General features: G+C 51.5%; 1 protein-coding gene across 1 annotated transcript in view; it reads left to right on the top strand.

Moving 5' to 3' along the window:
- The window catches only part of vav3a (vav 3 guanine nucleotide exchange factor a), a 232985-nt gene that overhangs the window by 164571 nt on the left and 41565 nt on the right, over positions 1-26849 (top strand). The window contains exons 19-21 of the mRNA XM_078219234.1: positions 13360-13496; positions 20248-20313; positions 20677-20711. Of these exons, the coding sequence (XP_078075360.1) occupies positions 13360-13496; positions 20248-20313; positions 20677-20711 (238 nt within the window). The remainder of the gene's footprint in view (positions 1-13359; positions 13497-20247; positions 20314-20676; positions 20712-26849) is intronic.

The raw sequence follows: 26849 nt of genomic DNA, 5'->3' as shown, positions 1-26849 counted from the left end.
GCCCTCACCCATCCGCCGCCCTCACCCATCCGCCGCCCTCACCCATCCGCCGCCCTCACCCATCCGCCGCCCTCACCCACCCCCCGCCCTCACCCGCCTTCACCCCCCCCTCCTCCCCCCCATGTCTCTTTGGACCACCACTGTTTCGAGCTTTTCATTGTACAGTAAAGCCACCGTCTGAAAGAGGTGCTGATTGGGTGCATTGACCCGGACTGGTGCCGGAGTGTGGTGACTGGGGGACCTTCACAGCAACATCATTGCAGCGTCACTGTAATCCTCTGACTAATAAATATACTTTACATAATTATATATAAAAGTATATAATTATATCCTGTTTAGGTCCGAAAGCAATGATTTTACATTTCCCGACATTCTCCTTTCACACAATCTGTCGGTAGCTCTGTAATGACATGCTCCACTGTTTACTATCCCACCTATCTTTATATCCCCAGTGACGTTCGAATCAAATTGCAGGTCCAGAATGGATAAGGAATGTTCCGGAACAAGTTAGAATTTGTCCAAACATTTGGGCAAGGATCAAAGTACTGATAGATTCACACTGAGATATTCCCAGCTCATAGAACATAGACCATAGAACACAGAACATTACAGCGCAGTACAGGCCCTTCGGCCCTCGATGTTGCGCCGACCTGTGAAACCAATCTAAAGCCCCTCTAATCTACACTATTCCAATATCATCCATATATTTATCCAATGACCATTTAAATGCCCATAATGTTGATGAGTCCACTACTGCTGCAGACAGGGCATTCCACGCTCTTACTACTCTCTGAGTGAAGAACCTACCTCTAACATCTGTCCTATATCTATCACCCCTCAATTTAAAGCTATGTCCCCTCATGCGAGCTATCACCATCCGAGGAAAAAGGCTCTCACTATCCACCCTATCTAATCCTCTGATCATCTTGTATGCCTCTATTAAGTCACCTCTTAACCTTCTGCTCTCTAACGAAAACAACCTCAAGTCCCTCAGCCTTTCATAGAACATGGAACAGTACAGCACAGAACAGGCCCTTCGGCCCACGATGTTGTGCCGAGCTTCATCTGAAACCAAGATCAAGCTATCCCACTCCCTATCATCCTGGTGTGCTCCATGTGCCTATCCAATAACCGCTTAAATGTTCCTAAAGTGTCTGACTCCACTACCACTGCAGGCAGTCCATTCCACACCCCAATCACTCTCTGCGTAAAGAACCTACCTCTGATATCCTTCCTATATCTCCCACCATGAACCCTATAGTTATGCCCCCTTGTAATAGCTCCATCCACCCGAGGAAATAGTCTTTGAACGTTCACTCTATCTATCCCCCTCATCATTTTATAAACCTCTATTAAGTCTCCCCTCAGCCTCCTCCGCTCCAGAGAGAACAGCCCCAGCTCCCCCAACCTTTCCTCACAAGACCTACCCTCCAAACCAGGCAGCATCCTGGCAAATCTCCTCCGCACTCTCTCCAGCGCTTCCACATCCCTCCCATAGTGAGGTGACCAGAACTGCACACAATACTCCAAATGTGGTCTCACAAAGGTCCTGCACAGTTGCAGCATTACCCCACGGCTCTTAAACTCCAACCCCCTGTTAATAAAAGCTAACACACTATAGGCCTTCTTCACAGCTCTATCCACTTGAGTGGCAACCTTTAGAGATCTGTGGATATGGACCCCAAGATCTCTCTGTTCCTCCACAGTCTTCAGAACTCTACCTTTGACCCTGTAATCCACATTTAAATTGGTTCTACCAAAATGAATCACCTCACATTTATCAGGGTTAAACTCCATTTGCCATTTTTCAGCCCAGCTTTGCATCCTATCTATGTCTCTTTGCAGCCTACAACAGCCCGCCACCTCATCCACTACTCCACCAATCTTGGTGTCATCAGCAAATTTACTGATCCACCCTTCAGCCCCCTCCTCTAAGTCATTAATAAAAATCACAAAGAGCAGAGGACCAAGCACCGATCCCTGTGGCACTCCGCTAGCAACCTGCCTCCAATCCGAAAATTTTCCATCCACCACCACCCTCTGTCTTCGATCAGACAGCCAGTTACCTATCCAATCGGCCAACTTTCCCTCTATCCCACACCTCTTCACTTTCATCATAAGCCGACCATGGGGGACCTTATCAAACGCCTTACTAAAATCCATGTATATGACATTAACTGCCCTACCTTCATCAACACACTTAGTTACCTCCTCAAAAAATTCTATCAAATTTGTGAGGCACGACTTGCCCTTCACGAATCCGTGCTGACTATCCCGGATTAATCCGCATCTTTCTAAATGGTCCTAAATCCCATCCCTAAGGACCTTTTCCATCAATTTACCAACCACCGAAGTAAGACTAACCGGTCTATAATTACCAGGGTCATTTCTATTCCCTTTCTTAAACAGAGGAACAACATTCGCCATTCTCCAGTCCTCTGGCACCATCCCCGTGGACAGCGAGGACCCAAAGATCAAAGCCAAAGGCTCTGCAATCTCATCCCTTGCCTCCCAAAGAATCCTAGGATACATTTCATCAGGCCCAGGGGACTTATCGACCTTCAGTTTATTCAAAACTGCCAGGACATCCTCCCTCCAAACATCTATTTCCTCCAGCCTATTAGCCTGTAACAACTTCTCTTCCTCAAAAACATGGCCCCTCTCCTTGGTGAACATGTTTTTGAGGAAGAGAAGGTGTTACAGGCTAATAGGCTGGAGGAAATAGATGTTCGGAGGGAGGATGTCTTGGCAGTTTTGAATAAACTGAAGGTCGATAAGTCCCCTGGGCCTGATGAAATGTATCCTCGGATTCTGTGGGAGGCAAGGGATGAGATTGCAGAGCCTTTGGCGTTGATCTTTGGGTCCTCGCTGTCCACGGGGATGGTGCCAGAGGACTGGAGAATGGCGAATGTTGTTCCTCTGTTTAAGAAAGGGAATAGAAATGAGCCTGGTAATTATAGACCGGTTAGTCTTACTTCGGAGGTTGGTAAATTGATGGAAAGGGTCCTTAGGGATGGGATTTACGACCATTTAGAAAGATGCGGATTAATCCGAGATAGTCAGCACGGATTCGTGAAGGGCAAGTCGTGCCTCACAAATTTGATAGAATTTTTTGAGGAGGTAACTAAGTGTGTTGATGAAGGTAGGGCAGTTGATGTCATATACATGGATTTTAGTAAGGCGTTTGATAAGGTCCCCCATGGTCGGCTTATGATGAAAGTGAGGAGGTGTGGGATAGAGGGAAAGTTGGCCGATTGGATAGGTAACTGGCTGTCTGACCGAAGACAGAGGGTGGTGGTCGATGGAAAATTTTCGGATTGGAGGCAGGTTGCTAGCGGTGTGCCGCAGGGATCAGTGCTTGGTCCTCTGCTCTTTGTGATTTTTATTAATGACTTAGAGGAGGGGGCTGAAGGGTGGATCAGTAAATTTGCTGATGACACCAAGATTGGTGGAGTAGTGGATGAGGTGGAGGGCTGTTGTAGGCTGCAAAGAGACATAGATAGGATGCAAAGCTGGGCTGAAAAATGGCAAATGGAGTTTAACCCTGATAAATGTGAGGTGATTCATTTTGGTAGGACAAATTTAAATGTGGATTACAGGGTCAAAGGTAGGGTTCTGAAGACTGTGGAGGAACAGAGAGATCTTGGGGTCCATATCCACAGATCTCTAAAGGTTGCCAGTCAAGTGGATAGAGCTGTGAAGAAGGCCTATAGTGTGTTAGCTTTTATTAACAGGGGGTTGGAGTTTAAGAGCCGTGGGGTTATGCTGCAACTGTACAGGACCTTGGTGAGACCACATTTGGAATATTGTGTGCAGTTCTGGTCACCTCACTATAAGAAGGATGTGGAAGCGCTGGAAAGAGTGCAGAGGAGATTTACCAGGATGCTGCCTGGTTTGGAGGGTAGGTCATATGAGGAAAGGTTGAGGGAGCTAGGGCTGTTCTCTCTGGAGCGGAGGAGGCTGAGGGGAGACTTAATAGAGGTATATAAAATGATGAAGGGGATAGATAGAGTGAACGTTCAAAGACTATTTCCTCGGGTGGATGGAGCTATTACAAGGGGGCATAACTATAGGGTTCGTGGTGGGAGATACAGGACGGATATCAGAGGTAGGTTCTTTACGCAGAGAGTGGTTGGGGTGTGGAATGGACTGCCTGCAGTGATAGTGGAGTCAGACACTTTAGAAACATTTAAGCGGTTATTGGATAGGCACATGGAGCACACCAGGATGATCGGGAGTGGGATAGCTTGATCTTGGTTTCAGATAAAGCTCGGCACAACATCGTGGGCCGAAGGGCCTGTTCTGTGCTGTACTGTTCTATTTATCTATAACACTGAAGAAAAGTATTCATTCATCACCTCGCCTATCTCTACTGACTCCATACACAAGTTCCCACTCCTGTCCTTGACCGGCCCTAACCTCACCCTGGTCATTCTTTTATTCCTCACATAAGAGGAATAGGACCTCATAAGAGGAATAAGACCTTTCCTCATAAGACCTTCCCACCATACCAGGCAACATCCTGGTAAATCCCCGCTGCACCCTTTCCAATGCTTCCACATCCTTCCTATAATGTGGTGACCAGAACTGTACACAATACTCCAAGTGCGGCCGCACCAGAGTTTTGTACAGCTGCAACATGACCTCCTGGCTCCGAAACTCAACCCCTCTACCAATAAAAGCTAACACTCCATACGCCTTCTTAACCCTATCAACCTGGGTGCCAACTTTCAGGGATCTATGCACATGGACACCGAGGTCTCTCTGTTCATCCACACTACCAAGTATCTTACCATTAGCCCAGTACTCTGTAATCTGTTACTCCTTCCAAAGTGAATCACCTCACACTTTTCCACATTAAACTCCATTTGCCACCTCTCAGCCCAGCTCTGCAGCTTATCTATGTCCCTCTGTAACCTGCCACTTCCCTCCGCACTGTCTACAACTCCACTGATTTTAGTATCATCCGTAAATTTACTAACACATCCTTCTACGCCCTCATCCAGGTCATTTATAAAAATGACAAACAGCAGTGGTCCCAAAACAGATCCTTGCGGTACACCACTAGTAACTGAACTCCAGGATGAACATTTCCCATCAACCACCACCCTCTGTTTTCTTACAGCTAGCCAATTCCTGATCCAAACCACTAAATCACCCTCAATGCCATGTGTCCGTATTTTCTGCAATAGCTTACCGTGGGGAACCTTATCAAACGCTTTACTGAAATCCATATACACCACATCAACTGCTTTACCCTCATCCACCGCTTTGGTCACCTTCTCAAAGAACTCAATAAGGTTTGTGAGGCACGACCTACCCTTCACAAAACCGTGCTGACTATCCCTAATCAAATTATTCCTTTCTAGGTGATTATAAATCCTATCTCTTATAATCCTTTCCAAAACTTTGCCCACAACAGAAGTAAGGCTCACCGGTCTATAATTACCAGGGTTGTCCCTACTCCCCTTCTTGAATAAGGGGACAACATTTGCGATCCTCCAATCTTCTGGTACTCTTCCTGTCGACAATGACGACATAAAGATCAAAGCCAAAGGCTCTGCAATCTCCTCCCTTGCCACCCAGAGAATCCTGGGATAAATCCGATCCGGCCCAGGGGACTTATCTATTTTCACACTTTCCAGAATTGCTAACACCTCCTCCTTGTTAACCTCAATCCTGTCTAGTCCAATAGCCTGTATCTCCTCGACAACATTGTCTTTTTCCTGTGTGAATACTGACGGAAAATATTCATTTAGCGCCTCTCCTATCTCTTCAGACTCCACGCACAACTTCCCACTCCTATCCTTGACTGGCCCTAATCTTACCCTAGTCATTCTTTTATTCCTGACATACCTATAGAAGCTTTAGGGTTTTCCTTGATCCTACCTGCCAAGGTTCTTTGCTGATGATGGACTCCTGGTCCCCGCTTGGCTCTAACATTGGCCCCAGATTTTTCTCAAAGCTTTATCTGTTCTGTCTGATTGATATCATTCATTTTTGGACATTAACTTGTCTCCGTTTGTTGTTATTGATGCAGCTCCTGGTTTGGAATTGACCTCATTCAGATTCTGTGAATGTCCTGCTTCCTGTTTAATATTTAATCCGATTTGCGTGTGACCATTTCCTTTCTCATCAAATCCCTCTCGCATTGATCCAGTTACAATTTGTTATTGGTCACATTCATGCTTTGTGGTTGGTTCGGTGCCTGATGTATAATTGATCCAATTTTAATATCTGAATGATTGAGTTATTCTGAATCCAGTGCTGCTGCTTCTGTATTTGACCCAGTTGCTGTTTTGAGGTACTCCGAGAGTAAGAACTCCCAGATAGAGGATTAGCTCTGGGGATGAATGGGGGTCACAGGGACAGAGAGGGGATGTTTAAAAGCTTGAATGTGTAACTTAGTTACGTCACTTTCTGTAGCTTGGCAGGGATGTGGGAACCAGGAGGTAACACTGGAGAGGAATATCAAGATGCAGAGAGTATCAGGAGAAACAGATAACACTGGAATCAGAGTTAGTAAGATTTCAGGTGGGTTCAGCATAAGGAGGAAAGGAATAAAGTCCAATTTAGGGTTACTGCAAAGAAGTGAATGTTGTTACAGATAGTGAGGGGGTTCATTTAAACACCCCGGGGTAGAATTTCCCCAAAACCTGTCAGAGTGTCAGGTTCAGACTGAAAACCAGTGTGTTTATTACAGGTGGATAATACAACAGAGAAGCAGGCTGAGTATCGAAGGTTCAGAGGGGAGGTGAAGAAGGAAAGAGAAAAACAAAGTGAGAATATGAAAGGAGCCTGGCAGCTAAGATCAGAGGGAACCCCAAAGTCTTCTATAGGCACAATCACAGTAAAAAAGCTGTAAAAGGAGGAAAGGATTGATCAGGGACCAGGAAAGGGGATTTCAGATGGAGACGGGACATAAGTGGGGTATTGAAAGAATACTTTGCATTTGGCTTCACAAAGGAGGTAGATAGTGGGCGGCACGGTGGCACAGTGGTTAGCACTGCTGCTTCACAGCTCCAGGGTCCCGGGTTCGATTCCCGGCTTGGGTCACTGTCTGTGTGGAGTTTGCACATTCTCCTCGTGTCTGCGTGGGTTTCCTCCGGGTGCTCCGGTTTCCTCCCACAGTCCAAAGATGTGCGGGTTAGGTTGATTGGCCAGGTTAAAAATTACCCCTTGGAGTCCTGTGATGCGTGGGTTGGTGGGATTAGCGGGTAAATATGTGGGGGTAGGGCCTGGGTGGGATTGTGGTCGGTGCGGCTCAATGGGCCGAATGGCCTCCTTCTGCACTGTAGGGTTTCTATGATTCTATGATAGTGCCCAGAACCTGGTGAAAGATGTGGAATTCAGACACCAGAAGGGTTTAAAATTGATGAGGAGTCGGTATTGGATAGATTGTCTGTATATTAAAGTCAATCAGGCCACACATGATGCATCCAAGGATACTGAAGGAAGTGAAAGTGGGAATTGCAGAGGCACTGGGAATCATTTTCAAATCTTCCTTAGATTCAGGCGTGGTGCCAGAGGGCTGGAGAATTGATAGTATTGCTCTCTCTTCTAAAATAAAAGTGTAACCATAAACCCAGTAACTGGAGACAAGCCTGTTTCACGTCAATGGAGAAAATGAATGGCCACTTGGGAAAACACAGGTTCGTTAAATAAGTCATCACGGATTTCTTAAGGAAAAATCATGTTTAACTAACTTGCTGGAGTTTTGTGGCAACAAAGTGTTGATGAAGATAATGATGTGTACATGGACTTTCAGAAGTTGATTGATACAGTGCCACAGGACAGACTTGTGAAAAAAAGTTATAACTCATGGAACAAAGGACAGTAACAATGTGGATCTGGAATTAGCTGATTGATAGGAGACAGAGAGCAATAGTGATTGGATATTTTTCCGGCTGGAGCCAGGTTTGGAGTGGAGTTCCCGAGCGGTCGGTATTGGGAGCCTGGCTTTTCCTGATATATTAATGAATGAGATCTTGGTGTGCAGGGGACAATTTCAAAGTTTGTGGATGACACAAAACTTGGAGCCATTCTGAAAAGTGAGGAGGATGATGTCGAACTTCAAAAGGACACATAGGTTGATTGAATAGAACAAAGAAAATTACAGCACAGGAACAGGCCCTTCGGCCCTCCAAGCCTGCACCGACCATGCTGCCCAACTTAACTAAAACCCCCTACGCTTCCGGGGACCATATCCCTCTATTCCCATCCTATTCATGTATTTGTTAAGACGCCCCTTAAAACTCACTACCGTATCCGCTTCCACTACCTCCCCCAGCAACGGGTTCCAGGCACCCACCACTCGCTGTGTAAAAAATCTGCCTCGTACATCTCTTTTAAAACTTGCCCCTCGCACCTTAAACCTATGCCCCCTAGTAATTGACTCTTCCACCCTGGGAAAAAGCTTCTGACTATCCACTCTGTCCATGCCTCTCATAATCTTGTAGACTTCTATCAGGTCTCCCCTCAACCTCCGTTGTTCCAGTGAGAACAAACCAAGTTTCTCCAACCTCTTCTCATAGCTAATGCCCTCCATACCAGGCAACATCCTGGTAAATCTTTTCTGTACCCTCTCCAAAGCCTCCACATCCTTTTGGTAGTGTGGCGACCAGAATTGAACACTATATTCCAAATGCAGCCTATCTATGACTTGCCAATTTTTAAACTCAGTGCCCCAGCCGATGAAGGCAAGCATGCCGTATGCCTTCTTGACTGCCTTCTTGACTACCTTCTCTACCTGCATGGCCACTTTCAGTGACCTATGTACCTGTACACCCAGATCCCTTTGCCTATCTATTTTCCTAAGGGTTCTGCCATTTACTGTATATTTCCTATCTGTATTAGACCTTCCAAAATGCATTACCTCACATTTGTCCGGATTAATCTCCATCTGCCAACTCTCCACCCAAGTCTCCAACTGATCTATATCCTGCTGTATCCTCTGATGGTCCTCATCGCTATCCGCAAATCCACCAACCTTTGTGTCGTCCGCAAACTTACTAATCAAACCAGTTACATTTTCCTCCAAATCATTTATATATATTACAAACAGCAAAGATCCCAGCACTGATCCCTGAGGAACGCCACTTGTCACAGCCCTCCATTCCGAAATGCACCCTTCCACTGCTACCCTCTGTCTTCTTTGACCGAGCCAGTTCTGTATCCACCTTGCCAGCTCACCTCTGATCCCATGCAACTTCACCCTCTGCACCAGTCTGCTATGAGGGACCTTGTCAAAGGCCTTACTGAAGTCCATGTAGACAACATCCACTGCCCTACCCTCATCAATCATCTTCGTCACTTCAACCACAGCTGGAATATAGGCCCTGGATTTTACCGGCATGGCCGCCCGAAACCAATGGGGAATGCCGTTCTGCGAGCCTCGCCGCCCCGATTTCAGGACAGCCCTGCCGGTAAAATCAGGGCCATTGTGTCAAGATCTGAGTGATGTACTTCAGGAAGGATGTGAAGGCTTTAGAGAGAAAGTGCAGAAAAGATTCAGGAGAATGGTCCCAGGAATGAGGAACTTCAGTTATGAGGATAGATTGGGGAGGTTGGGACTGTTCTCCTTGGAGAATCACAGTCGTGGACTCGCCAACATTAAAGTCATTGGATAAACATATGGATGATATTGGAATAGTGTAGGTTAGAGGGGCTTTAGATTGGTTTCACTGGTCGGCGCAACATCGAGGGCCGAAGGGCCTGTACTGCGCTGTAATGTTCTATGTTCTATGAAAGGAGAAAGCATCTGGAATGCACTGTCTGTGAGTGTGGTGGAGACAGATTCACACAGTGAGGGGTTAGGATCTTGAATCACAGAATACTACAGTGCAGAAGAGACCCTTCGGCCCATCGAGTCTGCACCAATGCATGAAAGGCCCTGACCTGCCCACCTAATCCCACTTGCCAGCACTTGGCCCATAGCCCTGAATGTTATGATGTGCCAAGTGCTCATCCAGGTACTTTGTAAAGGATGTGAGGCATCCCGTCTCCACCACCCTCCCAGGCAACGCATTCCAGACCGTCACCACCCTCTGGGTAAAAAAGGTTTTCCTCACATCCCCCCTGAACCTCCCACTCCTCACTTTTAACTTGTGTCCCCTTGTAACTAACCCTTCAACTAAGGGGAACAGCTGCTCCTTATCCACTCTGTTCATGTCTCTCATAATCACGTACACCTCGATCAGGTCGCCCCTCAGTCTTCTCTGTTCCAACGAAAACAACCCAAGCCTATCCAACCTCTCTCCATAACTTAAATGTTCCATCCCAGGCAGCATCCTGGTGAATCTCCTCTGCACCCCCTCCAGTGCAATCACATCCTTCCGATAATGTGGTGACCAGAATGCACACAGTGCTCCAGCTGTGGCCTCACCAAAGTTCTATACAACTCCAACATGACTTCCCTGCTTTTGTAATCTATGCCCCGATTGATAAAGTGCCGCACTGTCAGAGGGTCAGTACTGAGGGAGTGCGGCACTGTCAGAGGGTCAGTACTGAGGGAGTGCCGCACTGTCAGAGGGTCAGTACTGAGGGAGTGCTGCACTGTCAGAGGGTCAGTACTGAGGGAGTGCCTCACTGTCAGAGGGTCAGTACTGAGGGAGTGCTGCACTGTTAGAGGGTCAGTACTGAGGGAGTGCCGCACTGTCAGAGGATCAGTACTGAGGGAGTGCCTCACTGTCAGAGGGTCAGTACTGAGGGAATGCTGCACTGTTAGAGGGTCAGTACTGAGGGAGTGCCGCACTGTCAGAGGATCAGTACGGAGGGAGTGCGGCACTGTCAGAGGGTCAGTACTGAGGGAGTGGGGCACTGTCAGAGGGTCAGTACTGAGGGAGTGCGGCACTGATGAAGGGTCAGTACTGAGGGAGTGCCGCACTGTCAGAGGGTCAGTACTGAGGGAGTGCTGCACTGTCAGAGGGTCAGTACTGAGGGAGTGCCGCACTGTCAGAGGGTCAGTACTGAGGGAGTGCCGCACTGTCAGAGGGTCAGTACTGAGGGAGTGCTGCACTGTCAGAGGGTCAGTACTTTAAGTGTGCTATATGCCTTTTCCACTGCCTTATTAACCTGCCTTTCCGCCTTCAGAGATCTCTGAACAAACGCGCCAAGGTCCCTTTGTTCTTCGGAACTTCCCAGTGTCAGACCTTCCATTGAATACTTCCTTTTCAAATTACTCCTTCCAAAGTGCATCACCCCACACTTGCCAGGGTTAAATTCCATCTGCCACTTATCCACCCATTTGACCATTCCGTCTATACCTTCTTGTAGCCCCAGACGCTCTGACTCACTGTTAACCACCCGGCCGATCTTTATGTCATCGGCAAACTTATCGATCCTACCGCCCCACATAGTCATCTATGTCATTTATATAAATGACGAATAATAGGGGGCCCAGCACGGATCCCTGTGGTACACCACTGGTCACTGGCCTCCAGTCACTGAAGCAGCCGTCTGTCTCCACCCTCTGTCTCCTACAACTGATCCATTGTCTGAAAGAAAACTCACAAATTTTCAAAAGGGAATTGGATTGTGGAATTCACAACCACAAAGTAGTTGAGGCCAAAATGTTGTCTGATTTCAATAAGAAATTAGAGATAGCTCTTGGGGCTAAAGGGATCGAGGGATATGGAGGATCGGGATATTAAATTTGATGATCAGCCATGATCATAATGAATGGCGGAGCAGCTGGAACGGCCGAATGGCCTCCTCCTGCTTCTAGTTTCTATGGATGATTACCTGAAAAGAAACAGTTTACAGAGCACTGGGCGGGGGTTGTGGCGGGGGGGGGGGTGGGGGGGCAGGGATGGGGGAGGGTGGCGGGGATGGGGGAGGGTGGCGGGGATGGGGGAGGGTGGTGGGGAGGGTGGCAGGGGGGGTGGCAGGGGGGGTGGCGGGGGAGGGTGGCGGGGTGGGTGGTGGGGGGAGGGTGGCAGGGGGGGTGGCGGGGGGGGTGGGTGGCGGGGGGAGGGTGGCAGGGGGGGTGGCGGGGGGGGTGGGTGGCGGGGGGAGGGTGGCAGGGGGGGTGGCGGGGGGGGAGGGTGGCGGGGGAGGGTGGCGGGGGGGGAGGGTGGCGGGGGAGGGTGGCGGGGGGAGGGTGGCGGGGATGGGGGAGGGTGGCGGGGATGGGGGAGGGTGGCGGGGATGGGGGAGGGTGGCGGGGATGGGGGAGGGTGGCGGGGATGGGGGAGGGTGGCGGGGATGGGGGAGGGTGGCGGGGGGGGGGAGGGTGGCGGGGGGGGGGGGGAGGAGGGTGGCGGGGGGGGGGGGGAGGGGGGGGGGAGGGTGGCGGGGGGGGGGGGGGGGGGAGGCGGCGGGGATGGGGGAGGGGGCGGTGGGGAGGGTGGCGGGGATGGGGGAGGGTGGCGGGGGGGGCGGAGGGTGGCGGGGATGGGGGGGGGCGGAGGGTGGCGGGGATGGGGGGGGCGGAGGGTGGCGGGGATGGGGGGGGGCGGAGGGTGGCGGGGATGGGGGGGGGCGGAGGGTGGCGGGGATGGGGGATGGGGGAGGGTGGCGGGGGGGGAGGGTGGCGGGGGCGGGGGGGGAGGCGGTGGCGGGGATTGGGGAGGGTGGCGGGGATGGGGGAGGGTGGCGGGGATGGGGGAGGGTGGCGGGGATGGGGGAGGGTGGCGGGGATGGGGGAGGGTGGCGGGGGGGGCGGAGGGTGGCGGGGATGGGGGAGGGTGGCGGGGGGGCGGAGGGTGGCGGGGATGGGGGAGGGTGGCGGGGGGGAGGGTGGCGGGGGGGAGGGTGGCGGGGATGGGGGAGGGTGGCGGGGATGGAGGAGGGTGGCGGGGATGGGGGAGGGTGGCGGGGGGGGAGGGTGGCAGGGGGGGAGGGTGGCGGGGATGGGGGAGGGTGGCGGGGGGGGAGGGTGGCGGGGGGGGAGGGTGGCGGGGATGGGGGAGGGTGGCGGGGGGGGAGGGAGGCGGGGGGGGAGGGTGGCGGGGGGGGAGGGTGGCGGGGATGGGGGAGGGTGGCGGGTGGGGGGCAGGGTGGCGGGGGGGGGAGGGTGGCGGGGGGGGAGGGTGGCGGGGGAGGGAGGGTGGCGGGGGGGGGGAGGGTGGCGGGGGAGGGAGGGTGGCGGAGGGTGGCGGGGATGGGGAGGGGTGGCGGGGGGGGAGGGTGGCGGGGATGGGGGAGGGTGACGGGGGGGGAGGGTGGCGGGGAGGGTGGCGGGGGGGCAGAGGGTGGCGGGGATGGGGGGGGGTGGTGGGGGGGGGAGGGTGGCGGGGATGGGGGAGGGTGGCGGGGGTTGGGGAGACAAGATGCTCTTGCAGAGGGTCAGCACACATGCACTGGGCCGAAGATGCTCAGGTTTTGCAGCACCTGTCTAACCTGCCTTTCTGTTTCCAGGCCTACCCAAGATGCAAGTGGTGAGGCGGTACAGCGGGTGCCCAACGCCCCCAGCGTACACAGGGCCCGCCCTGCACATTCAGCTGGGAGACATCATTGAGGTTCTTCGTGCTGAAGCTCACTACACCTGGTGGGAGGTAGGCATTGCCACGCGACTGACCCTCCCTGGGGAGAGAGCCTCTGACCCCTCAGAATCTCACAGGTTACAGAATCAGTCATCGCTCATTGGGTAACGCGGTCAACACTGAATCAAACCATTGCAGGTTCCAGTCCCCTTCCAGGGAAATGAGACTACAATCCAGGAAAACAACCAATTTAATACAGAGGGACTGCCGCACTGTCAGAGGGTCAGTGCTGAGGGAGTGCCGCACTGTCAGAGGGTCAGTGCTGAGGGGGTGCCGCACTGTTAGAGGGTCAGTGCTGAGGGTGTACTGCACTGTTAGAGGGTCAGTGCTGAGGGTGTACTGCACTGTCAGAGGGTCAGTGCTGAGGGGGTGCCGCACTGTCAGAGGGTCAGTACTGAGGGAGTGCTGCACTGTCAGAGGGTCAGTACTGAGGGAGTGCTGCACTGTTAGAGGGCCAGTACTGAGGGAGTGCTGCACTGATGGAGGGTCAGTACTGAGGGAGTGCCGCACGGTCAGAAGGTCAGTACTGAGGGAGTGCCGCACTGTCAGAGGGTCAGTATTGAGGGAGTGCCGCACTGTCAGTGGGTCAGTACTGAGGGAGTGCCGCACTGTCAGTGGGTCAGTACTGAGGGAGTGCCGCACGGTCAGAAGGTCAGTACTGAGGGAGTGCCGCACTGTCAGAGGGCAAGAATACACATGCAGTGTAATATTTGAATGGAGAAATAGTCATTTTGTGATGTGAAACTTCAGTGCTGTCGATATTTGATATGTCACATTTCCGTTTTGAGCCTCATCAGATGAGTTGATAAGAATATCAATGTCAGGGTAACAACGTTTATTCTGTATTCGAATGATTGGTGGCCAAGTAGACTCTGGTTGAGGCATTGCCATGGAGAATGGATCAGCTGATGGCGGCTGACGTATCTGCTGTTGGTATTTGAACTGTCATGCTCTATGATCGCCATCTGGACCCTTTACCATGGAGTGGAACTGTATTCATTCAACTGATCAACTCAGCAACTCACACAGTTCTCGAGTCATAAAGTGTTATAGCACTGAAAGAGGCCCTTTGGCCCTTTGCATCTGTTCTGATCATCGATCATCTACCCATTCTAATTCCATTTCCAGCACGTTGTCCATAGCCCTCATAGAGTCATAGAGGTTTACAGCATGGAAACAGGCCCTTCGGCCCAACTTGTCCATGCCGCCTTTTTTTTAAACCCCTAAGCTAATCCCAATTGCCTGCATTTGGCCCATATCCCTCTATACCCATCGTACCCATGTAACTATCTCAATGCTTTTTAAAAGATAAAATTGTACCCGCCTCTACAACTACCTCTGCCAGCCCAGGCAACATCCTGGTGAATCTGAGAGCCACATTATCATCGCGATTGTATGAGTGAGTGATTGTGTGATATTTAGGTGTTGTGTGAGTGGTTACTGTATGATGGGGGGTGCGTGGGTGGTTACTCTATGGGGGGTGCGTGAGTGGTTACTCTATGGGGGGTGCGTGAGTGGTTACTCTATGGGGGGTGTGTGAGTGGTTACTCTATGGGGGGTGCGTGGGTGGTTACTCTATGGGGGGTGCGTGGGTGGTTACTCTATGGGGCGTGCGTGGGTGGTTACTCTATGGGGGGTGTGTGAGTGGTTACTCTATGGGGGGGTGTGTGAGTGGTTACTCTATGGGGGGTGTGTGAGTGGTTACTCTATGGGGGGTGTGTGAGTGGTTACTCTATGGGGGGTGCGTGAGTGGTTACTCTATGGGGGGTGTGTGAGTGGTTACTCTATGAGGGGGTGTGTGAGTGGTTACTCTATGGGGGGGTGTGTGAGTGGTTACTCTATGGGGGGGTGCGTGGGTGGTTACTCTATGGGGGGTGTGTGAGTGGTTACTCTATTGGGGGTGCGTGAGTGGTTACTCTATGGGGGGTGCATGAGTGGCTACTCTATGGGGGGTGCATGAGTGGTTACTCTATGGGGGGTGTGTGAGTGGTTACTCTATGGGGGGGTGCGTGAGTGGTTACTCTATGGGGGGTGCATGAGTGGCTACTCTATGGGGGGTGCATGAGTGGTTACTCTATGGGGGGTGCGTGGGTGGTTACTCTATGGGGGGTGCATGAGTGGCTACTCTATGGGGTGTGTGAGTGGTTACTCTATGGGGGGTGTGTGAGTGGTTACTCTATGGGGGGTGCGTGAGTGGTTACTCTATGGGGGGTGCGTGAGTGGTTACTCTATGGGGGGTGCGTGAGTGGTTACTCTATGGGGGGGTGTGTGAGTGGTTACTCTATGGGGGGTGTGAGTGGGTGGTTACTCTATGAGGGGGTGTGTGAGTGGTTACTCTATGGGGGGTGTGTGAGTGGTTACTCTATGGGGGGGTGTGTGAGTGGTTACTCTGTGGGGGTGCGTGAGTGGTTACTCTATGGGGGGGTGTGTGGGTGGTTACTCTATGGGGGGGTGCGTGAGTGGTTACTCTGTGGGGGTGCGTGAGTGGTTACTCTATGGGGGGGTGCGTGAGTGGTTACTCTATGGGGGGTGCGTGAGTGGTTACTCTATGGGGGGGTGCGTGAGTGGTTACTCTATGGGGGGGTGTGTGAGTGGTTACTCTATGGGGGGTGTGTGAGTGGTTACTCTATGGGGGGTGTGTGAGTGGTTACTCTATGGGGGGTGCATGGGTGGTTACTCTATGGGGGGTGCGTGAGTGGTTACTCTATGGGGGGGTGTGAGTGGTTACTCTATGGGGGGGTGTGTGAGTGGTTACTCTATGGGGGGTGTGTGAGTGGTTACTCTATGGGGGGGTGTGTGAGTGGTTACTCTATGGGGGGGTGCGTGAGTGGTTACTCTATGGGGGGTGTGTGAGTGGTTACTCTATGGGGGGGTGCGTGAGTGGTTACTCTATGGGGGGTGTGTGAGTGGTTACTCTATGGGGGGGTGTGTGAGTGGTTACTCTATGGGGGGGTGCGTGAGTGGTTACTCTATGGGGGGTGCATGAGTGGCTACTCTATGGGGGGTGCATGAGTGGTTACTCTATGGGGGGTGTGTGAGTGGTTACTCTATGGGGGGGTGTGTGAGTGGTTACTCTATGGGGGGTGCGTGGGTGGTTACTCTATGGGGGGTGCATGAGTGGTTACTCTATGGGGGGTGTGTGAGTGGTTACTCTATGGGGGGTGTGTGAGTGGTTACTCTATGGGGGGTGCGTGAGTGGTTACTCTATGGGGGGTGCGTGAGTGGTTACTCTATGGGGGGTGCGTGAGTGGTTACTCTATGGGGGGTGCGTGAGTGGTTACTCTATGGGGGGTGCGTGAGTGGTTACTCTATGGGGGGGTGTGTGAGTGGTTACTCTATGGGGGGTGTGAGTGGGTGGTTACTCTATGGGGGGGTGTGTGAGTGGTTACTCTATGGGGGGTGTGTGAGTGGTTACTCTATGGGGGGGTGTGTGAGTGGTTACTCTATGGGGGGTGCGTGAGTGGTTACTCTATGGGGGGTGCGTGAGTGGTTACTCTATGGGGGGTGTGTGAGTGGTTACTCTATGGGGGGTGTGTGAGTGGTTACTCTATGGGGGGTGTGTGAGTGGTTACTCTGTGGGGGTGCGTGAGTGGTTACTCTATGGGGGGGTGTGTGGGTGGTTACTCTATGGGGGGGTGTGTGGGTGGTTACTCTATGGGGGGTGTGTGAGTGGTTACTCTATGGGGGGGTGCGTGAGTGGTTACTCTATGGGGGGTGCGTGAGTGGTTACTCTATGGGGGGGTGCGTGAGTGGTTACTCTATGGGGGGTGTGTGAGTGGTTACTCTATGGGGGGTGTGTGAGTGGTTACTCTATGGGGGGGTGTGTGAGTGGTTACTCTATGGGGGGTGTGTGAGTGGTAACTCTATGGGGGGGTGTGTGAGTGGTTACTCTATGGGGGGTGTGTGAGTGGTTACTCTATGGGGGGTGCGTGAGTCGTAACTCTATGGGGGGTGTGTGAGTGGTTACTCTATGGGGGGTGCGTGAGTGGTTACTCTATGGGGGGTGTGTGAGTGGTTACTCTATGGGGGGTGTGTGAGTGGTTACTCTATGGGGGGTGTGTGAGTGGTAACTCTATGGGGGGGTGTGTGGGTGGTTACTCTATGGGGGGTGTGTGAGTGGTTACTCTATGGGGGGTGTGTGAGTGGTTACTCTATGGGGGGTGTGTGAGTGGTTACTCTATGGGGGGTGCGTGAGTGGTTACTCTATGGGGGGGTGTGTGAGTGGTTACTCTATGGGGTGTGTGAGTGGTTACTCTATGGGGGGGTGCGTGAGTGGTTACTCTATGGGGGGTGTGTGAGTGGTTACTCTATGGGGGGTGTGTGAGTGGTTACTCTATGGGGGGTGTGTGAGTGGTTACTCTATGGGGGGTGTGTGAGTGGTTACTCTATGGGGGGTGTGTGAGTGGTTACTCTATGGGGGGTGTGTGGGTGGTTACTCTATGGGGGGTGCGTGAGTGGTTACTCTATGGGGGGGTGCGTGAGTGGTTACTCTATGGGGGGGTGCGTGAGTGGTTACTCTATGGGGGGGTGTGTGAGTGGTTACTCTATGGGGGGGTGTGTGAGTGGTTACTCTATGGGGGGTGCGTGAGTGGTTACTCTATGGGGGGGTGCGTGAGTGGTTACTCTATGGGGGGGTGTGTGAGTGGTTACTCTATGGGGGGTGCGTGAGTGGTTACTCTATGGGGGGGTGCGTGAGTGGTTACTCTATGGGGGGTGCGTGAGTGGTTACTCTATGGGGGGTGCGTGAGTGGTTACTCTATGGGGGGGTGCGTGAGTGGTTACTCTATGGGGGGTGTGAGTGGAGTATTGTATGATGGGGGGGTGTGAGTGGTTACTCTATGGGGGGGGAGGGGGATGGGGGGGTGTGAGTGGTTACTCTGTGGGGGGGATGGGGGGATGTGAGTGGTTACTCTATGGAGGTGTGTGAGTGGTTACTCTATGGGGGGTGTGAGTGGAGTATTGTATGATGGGGGGGGTGTGAGTGGTTACTCTATGGGGGGGGGGGAAGGGGATGGGGGGGTGTGAGTGGTTACTCTGGGGGGGGAGGGGGGATGGGGGAGGGTGTGAGTGGTTACTCCATTGGGGGTTGGGGCGGGTGTGAGTGGGGTATTGTGTGATGGGGGTGTGACTCGTTACTCTGTGGGGCGGGGGAGTGAGGGGGGATGGGGGGGTGTGAGTGGTTACTCTATGGGGGGGGGGGGAAGGGAATGGGGGGGTGTGAGTGGTTACTCTGGGGGGGGAGGGGGGATGGGGGAGGGTGTGAGTGGTTACTCCATTGGGGGTTGGGGCGGGTGTGAGTGGGGTATTGTGTGATGGGGGTGTGACTCGTTACTCTGTGGGGCGGGGGAGTGAGGGGGGATGGGGGGGTGTGAGTGGTTACTCTATGGGGGGGGCGGGGGGGTGAGTGGTTACTCTATGGGGGGGGCGGTGTGAGTGGGATATTGTGTGATTGGGGGTGTGAGTGGTTACTCTATGGGGGGTGGAGGGGGGATGGGGGGGTGTGAGTGGTTACTCTGTGGGGGGGGAGGGGGGATGGGGGGGTGTGAGTGGTTACTCTGTGGGGGGGGAGGGGGGATGTGAGTGGTTACTCTTTGGAGGGGGAGGGGGGATGGGGGGGTGTGAGTGGTTACTCTATGGGGGGGAGGGGGGATGGGGGGGTGTGAGTGGTTACTCTGTGGGGTGGATGGGGGTGTGAGTGGTTACTCTGGGGGGGGGAGGGGGGATGGGGGGGTGTGAGTGGTTACTCTGGGGGGGGGAGGGGGGATGGGGGGGTGTGAGTGGTTACTCTGGGGGGGGGGAGGGGGGATGTGAGTGGTTACTCTTTGGGGGGGGAGGGGGGATGGGGGGGTGTGAGTGGTTACTCTGGGGGGGGGGAGGGGGGATGGGGGGGTGTGAGTGGTTACTCTGTGGGGGGAGGGGGGATGGGGGGTGTGAGTGGTTACTCTGTGGGGGGAGGGGGGATGGGGGGGTGTGAGTGGTTACTCTATTGCGGGGGGGCGGCGGGTGTGAGTGGGGTATTGTGTGATGGGGGGGTGTGAGTGGGGCATTGTGCGATGGGGGGGTGTGAGTGGGGTATTGTGTGATGGGGGGGGTGTGAGTGGGGTATTGTGTGATGGGGGGGTGTGAGTGGGGTATTGTGTGATGGGGGGGTGTGAGTGGGGCATTGTGTGATGGGGGGGTGTGAGTGGGGTATTGTGCGATGGGGGGGTGTGAGTGGTTACTCTGTGGGGCGGGGGGGAGGGGGGATGGGGGGGCTGTGAGTGGTTACTCTATTGTGGGGGGGCGGCGGGTGTGAGTGGGGTATTGTGTGATGGGGGGGTGTGAGTGGGGTATTGTGTGATGGGGGGGTGTGAGTGGGGTATTGTGCGATGGGGGGGTGTGAGTGGGGTATTGTGTGATGGGGGGGTGTGAGTGGTTACTCTGTGGGGCGGGGGGGAGGGGGGATGGGGGGGCTGTGAGTGGTTACTCTATTGTGGGGGGGCGGCGGGTGTGAGTGGGGTATTGTGTGATGGGGGGGTGTGAGTGGGGTATTGGGTGATGGGGGGGTGTGAGTGGGGTATTGTGTGATGGGGGGGTGTGAGTGGGGTATTGTGTGATGGGGGGTGTGAGTGGGGTATTGTGTGATGGGGGGGTGTGAGTGGGGTATTGTGTGATGGGGGGGTGTGAGTGGGGTATTGTGTGATGGGGGGGTGTGAGTGGGGTATTGTGCGATCACTGTTTCCTGTCTCACTGTGTCACTTAAACATCTCCATGGTTGTTTCAGGGTAAAAATCTGACAACGAAGGAAATTGGATTCTTTCCCAGCGACTCAGTGAAACCTTTACCCTGTGTAAGTAAAACCCATCTTCTCTTCACTAATATTCTGTTCATGGGACAGTGTTCGGGCATTCGGCCTCTGAGAGGATTCCTGGCTTTGTAAGGTGATCGAGTGGATTGGAAGATCTGAAATTGGTCATTGTTTATTACTGGGCTCTGTGGGAGGAGCCAGCAAGTGTCGACAGTTGGTTAATGGACAGTAGAATGGCAGTGGCACTGGCAGTTGCACTGGCGATGGCAATGACACTGGCAGCATCACTGGAAATGGCTCGATACCATGGCGGTGGGTCACCCTCTCACCCAGCAACTCAGTGTCAAGTTCACTCTTTTCTCAGGATTCTATCTCACTCTTTGATGTTTCTTTTTCTGTCCTCAGGTTCCGAAACCTATGGATTATTCAGGATTTTCCTGGTATGTACCTTGTAATCCAAGCTGTACAAACAGAGTCTAACAGAGTCTCAACATCCTGACACTGCTCGTGTGTCGCAGAGACTAACAGCAGATTAGACAGTGAGGATGGAATGGAATTGAAGCTTTGCTTTGTATGCTGCCAAACTCAATTTAGGGGCGGCACAGTGGCACGATGGTTAGCGCTGCTGCCTCACAGCTCCAGGGACCCGGGTTCAGTTCCCGGCCTCGGGTCACTGTCTGTGTGGAGTTTGCACGTTCTCCCCGTGTCTGAGTGGGTTTCCTCCAGGTGCTCCGGTTTCCTCCCACAGTTCAAAGATGTGCGGGTTAGATGGATTGGCCATGCTAAATTGCCCCTTAGTGTCAGGGGGACGAGGGGCAATGGGGTTATGGGGATAGGGCCTGGGTGGGTGTGGTCAGTGCAGACTCGATGGGCCCAATGGCCTCCCTCTGCACTGTAGGATTCTATGATTCTGTGAACTGACAGGAGCGATGAAAAATATATATTGTGGGAGCCAATAGGATTCCTGTTAAAAGGGATTGGACAATTCCGGCCAGGAGCCGCTGTCTCCCTGTGTCTAGAACAGTCGATCCAGAGAACACAGCCTCAATCTGAAGGGGGAAGTTTAAAATTAACCTGGGGATGCAGTGAGTGGGTGATTAATCTCTGGAAGAGGCTCCCCGGGGAGACGGTCGAAGCTGTTAGTACTGATTCACTCAAATAGAAATTAGAGAGATTTCCAGAAAATGGCATTTTGGGCTCTGGTATAGAAATCAGAAATAAGAAGGGGGAAATCACTTTGATCGGGTTGTACTATAGGTCCCAAAATAGCAGGAAATTGAGGAGCTAATATGTAACGAGATTACAGAAAGCTGCAAGGAAAATAGGATGGTAATAGGGAATTTTAACTTTCCCAATATTGACTGGGACAGCCATAGTATTAGAGGATTGGTGGAGAGAAATTTGTTGAGTGTATTCAGGAGGAATTTCTCATTCAGTATGTGGATGGCCCGACTAGAGAGGGGGAAAAACTTGACCCCCTCTTGGGAAATAAGGAAGGGCAGGTGACAGGAGTGTTAGTGAGGGATCACTTTGGGACCAGTTACCATAATTCCATTACTTTTAAGATAGCTATGGAGAACGATAGGTCTGGCTCAAAAGTTAAAATTCTAAATTGGGACAAGGCAATTTTGATCGTATCAGACAGAAACTTTCAAAAGTTAATTGGGGGAGTCTGTGGGAAGGCAAAGGGATGTCTGGTAAGTGGGAGGCTTTCAAAAGTGTGTTAACCAAGGTTCAGCGGAAGTACATTCCTCTTAGAGTGAAGGGCAAGGCTGGTAGAAGTAGGGAACCCTGGATGACTCGGGATATTGAGGCCCTGGTTAACAAGAAGAAGGAGGCACATGACATGCATAGGCAGCTGGGATCAAGTGGATCCCTTGAAGAGTATCGGGAGTGTAGGAGTAAAGTTAAGAGGGAAATCAGGAGGGCAAAAAGGGGACACGAGATTGTTTTGGCAGATAAGGCAAAGGAGAATCCAAAGAGCTTCTACAAATACATAAAGGGCAAAAGAGTAACAAGGGAGAGAGTAGGGCCTCTTAAGGATCAACAAGTCATCTATGTGCAGATCCACAAGAGATGGGTGAGATCCTAAATGAATATTTCTCATCAGTACTTACTGTTGAGAAAGGCACGGATGTTGGCGAACTTGGGGAAATAAATAGTGATGTCTTGAATGCAGGAGTTGGGACATCTTGTTCAACATAAGAACTGGGAGCAGGAGGAGGCCATCTGGACCATCGAGCCTAATCCGCCATTCAATAAGATCATGGCTGATCTTTTTTTGGACTCAGCTCCACTTACCCGCCCGCTCACCATAACCCTTAATTCCTTTCCTGTACAAAAATTGATGAAGTTGTACAAGACATTGGTAAGGCCACACTTGGAATACTGTGTACAGATCTGGTCACCCTATTATAGAAAAACATAGAACGTTACAGCGCAGTACAGGCCCTTCAGCCCTCGATGTTGCGCCGACCAGTGAAACCAATCTGAAGCCCCTCTAATCTACTCCATTCCAATATCATCCATATGTTTATCCAATAACCATTTGAATGCTCTTAATGTTGACGAGTCTACCACTGCTGCAGGCAGGGCATTCCACGCCCTTACTACTCTCTGAGTAAAGAACCTACCTCTAACATCTGTCCTATGTCTCTCACCCCTCAATTTAAAGCTATGTCCCCTCGTGCTAGCCAACACCATCCGAGGAAAAAGGCTCTCACTATCCACCCTAGCTAATCCTCTGATCATCTTGTATGACTCTATTAAGTCACCTCTTAACCTTCTTCTCTCCAACAAAAACAACCTCAAGCCCCTCAGCCTTTCCTCATACGATTTTCCCACCATACCAGGCAACATCCTGGTAAATCTCCTCTGCACCCTTTCCAACACTTCCACATCTTCCCTATAATACGGCGACCAGAACTGTATGCAATACTCCAAATGCGGCCGCACCAGAGTTTTGTACAGTTGCAGCATGACCTCCTGGCTCCGAAACTCAATCCCTCTACCAATAAAAGCTAACACACCGTACGCCTTCTTAACAACCCTATCAACCTGGCTGCCAACTTTCAGGGATCTATGCACATGGACACCCAGGTCCCTCTGTTCATCCACACTACCAAGTATCTTACCATTAGCCCAGTACTCTGTATTCCTGTTACTCCTTCCAAAGTGAATCACCTCACACGTTTCTGCATTAAACTCCATTTGCCACCTCTCAGCCCAGCTCTGCAGCTTATCTATGTCCCTCTGTAACCTGCCATTTCCCTCCACACTGTCTACAACTCCACCGACTTTAGTGTCATCCGCAAATTTACTAATCCATCCTTCCACGCCCTCATCCAGGTCATTAATAAAAATGACAAACAGCAGTGGCCCCAAAACAGATCCTTGCGGTACACCACTCGTAACTGAACTCCAGGATGAACATTTCCCATCAACCACCACCCTCTGTCTTCTTACAGCGAGCCAATTCCTGATCCAAACCACTAAATCACCCTCAATCCCATGTGTCCGTATTTTCTGCAAATGCTTACCATGGGGAACCTTATCAAACGCTTTGCTGAAATCCATATACACCACATCAACCGCTTTACCCTCATCCACCTCTTTGGTCACCTTCTCGAAGAACTCAATAAGGTTTGTGAGGCACGGCCTACCCTTCACAAAACCGTGCTGACTATCCCTAATCAAATTATTCCTTTCTAGTTGATTACAAATCCTATCTCTTATAATCCTTTCCAATACTTTGCCCACAACAGAAGTAAGGCTCACCGGTCTATAATTACCAGGGTTGTCCCTACTCCCCTTCTTGAACAAGGGGACAACATTTGCTATCCTCCAGTCTTCTGGCACTGTTCCTGTAGACAATGACGACACAAAGATCAAAGCCAAAGGCTCTGCAATCTCCTCTCTAGCCTCCCAGAGAATCCAAGGATAAATCCCATCCGTCCCAGGGCTCTTATCTATTTTTATCCTTTCCAGAATTGCTAACACCTCCTCCTTATGAACATCAATACCATCCAGTCCAACAGCCTGCATCTCAGTACTCCCCTCAACAACACTGTCCCTCTCCAGTGTGAATAGCAACGAAAAGTATTCATTTAGTGTCTCTCCTATCTCTCCAGACTCCACGCACAACTTCCCACTCCTGTCCTTGACTGGCCCTAATCTTACCCTAGTCATTCTTTTACTCCTGACATACCTATCGAAAGCTTTAGGGTTTTCCTTGATCCTACCTGCCAAAGACTTCTCATGTCCCCTCCTGGCTCTTCTTAACTCTTTCTTTAGGTCCTTCCTGGCTAACTTGTAACTCTCAAGTGCCCTAACTGAGCCTTCACGTCTCATCTTAACGTAAATCTCCTTCTTCCTCTTCACAAGAGATTCAACCTCCTTAGTAAACCACGGTTCTCTCACACGTCTGCTTCCTCCCTGCCTGACAGGTACATATTTATCAAGGACGCGTAGTAGCTGTTCCTTGAACAAGTTCCACATTACAATTGTGCCCATCCCCTGCAGTTTCCTTCCCCAACCTATGCCAGCTAAATCTCGCCTAATCGCATCATAATTTCCTTTCCCCCAGAAAGGATGTTATTAAACTAGAAAGAGTGCAGAAAAGATTTATTAGGATGCTACCAGGACTTGATGGTTTGACATATAAGTGGAGGCTTGATAGACTGGGACTTTTTTCTCTGGAGCATAGAGGGCTGAGGGGTGATCTTCTAGAGGTCTATAAAATAATGAGGGGCACAGATCAGCTAGATAGTCAATATCTTTTCCCAAAGGTAGGGGAGTCTAAAACTAGAGGGCATAGGTTTAAGGTGAGAGGGGAGAGATACAAAAGTGTCCAGAGGGGCAATTGTTTCACACAGAGGGTGGTGAGTGTCTGGAACGAGCTGCCAGAGGTAGTAGTAGAGGCGGGTACAATTTTGTCTTTTAACATAGAACATAGAACAGTACAGCACAGAACAGGCCCTTCGGCCCACGATGTTGTGCCGAGCTTTATCTGAAACCAAGATCAAGCTATCCCACTCCCTATCATCCTGGTGTGCTCCATGTGCCTATCCAATAACCGCTTAAATGTTCCTAAAGTGTCTGACTCCACTATCACTGCAGGCAGTCCATTCCACACCCCAACCACTCTCTGCGTAAAGAACCTACCTCTGATATCTTCCCTATATCTCCCACCATGAACCCTATAGTTATGCCCCCTTGTAATAGCTCCATCCACCCGAGGAAATAGTCTTTGAATGTTCACTCTATCTATCCCCTTCATCATTTTATAAACCTCTAGTAAATCTCCCCTCAGCCTCCTCCGCTCCAGAGAGAACAGCCCTAGCTCATCATCATAGAAATCATAGAAACCCTACAGTGCAGAAGGAGGCCATTCGGCCCATCGAGTCTGCACCGACCACAATCCCACCCAGGCCCTACCCCCCACATATTTTACCCACTAATCCCTCTAACCTACGCATCCCAGGACTCTAAGGGGCAATTTTTTTTTTTTTAACCTGGCCAATCAACCGAACCTGCACATCTTTGGACTGTGGGAGGAAACCGGAGCACCCGGAGGAAACCCACGCAGACACGAGGAGAATGTGCAAACTCCACACAGACAGTGACCCGAGCCAGGAATCGAACCCGGGACCCTGGAGCTGTGAGGCAGTAGTGCTAACCACTGTGCCACCATGCCGCCCTCAACCTTTCCTCATAAGACCTACCCTCCAAACCAGGCAGCATCCTGGTAAATCTCCTCTGCACTCTGTCCAGCGCTTCCACATCCTTCTTATAGTGAGGTGACCAGAACTGCACGCAATATTCCAAATGTGGTCTCACCAAGGTCCTGTACAGTTGCAGCATAACCCCACGGCTCTTAAACTCCAACCCCCTGTTAATAAAAGCTAACACACTATAGGCCTTCTTCACAGCTCTATTCACTTTTAAAAAGCATTTAGACAGTTACATGGGTAAGATGGGTATGGAGGGATATGGGCCAAATGCGGGCAAGTGGGCCTAGCTTGGGGGTTTAAAAAAAAGTTGTGGCATGGACAAGTTGGACCGAAGGGCCTGTTTCCATGCTGTAAACCTCTATGACTCTATGAGTGTACATATTACAGAGAAGGAGGTGCTGGAAGTCTTAAAGCATATCAAGGTAGATAAATTGCTGGGACCTGATGAAGTGTATCCCAGGACATTGTGGAAGGCTCGGGAGGAAATTGCAGGTCCTCGAGTTGAGATATTTGAATCATCGATAGTCACGGGTGAGATGCCTGAAGATTGGAGGGTGGCAAATGTTGTGCCTTTATTTAAGAAGGACTGCAGAGAAAAGCCTGGGAACTACAGGCCAGCGAGTCTCACATCTGTGGTGGGTAAGTTGTTAGAAGGTATTTTGAGAGACAGGATCTACAGGCATTTAGAGACGCAAGGACTGATTAGGGACAGTCAGCATGGCTTTGTGAGTGGAAAATCATGTCTCACAAATTTAATTGAGTTTTTTGAAGGGGTAACCAAGAAGGTAGATGAGGGCAGTGCAGTTGATGTTGTCTACATCGACTTCAGCAAGGCCTTTGACAAGG

This window comes from Mustelus asterias, chromosome 8, assembly GCF_964213995.1.
Source record: "Mustelus asterias chromosome 8, sMusAst1.hap1.1, whole genome shotgun sequence".
Classification (NCBI taxonomy): Eukaryota; Metazoa; Chordata; class Chondrichthyes; order Carcharhiniformes; family Triakidae; genus Mustelus; species Mustelus asterias.
This window is presented reverse-complemented; position numbering and strand designations above follow the sequence as displayed.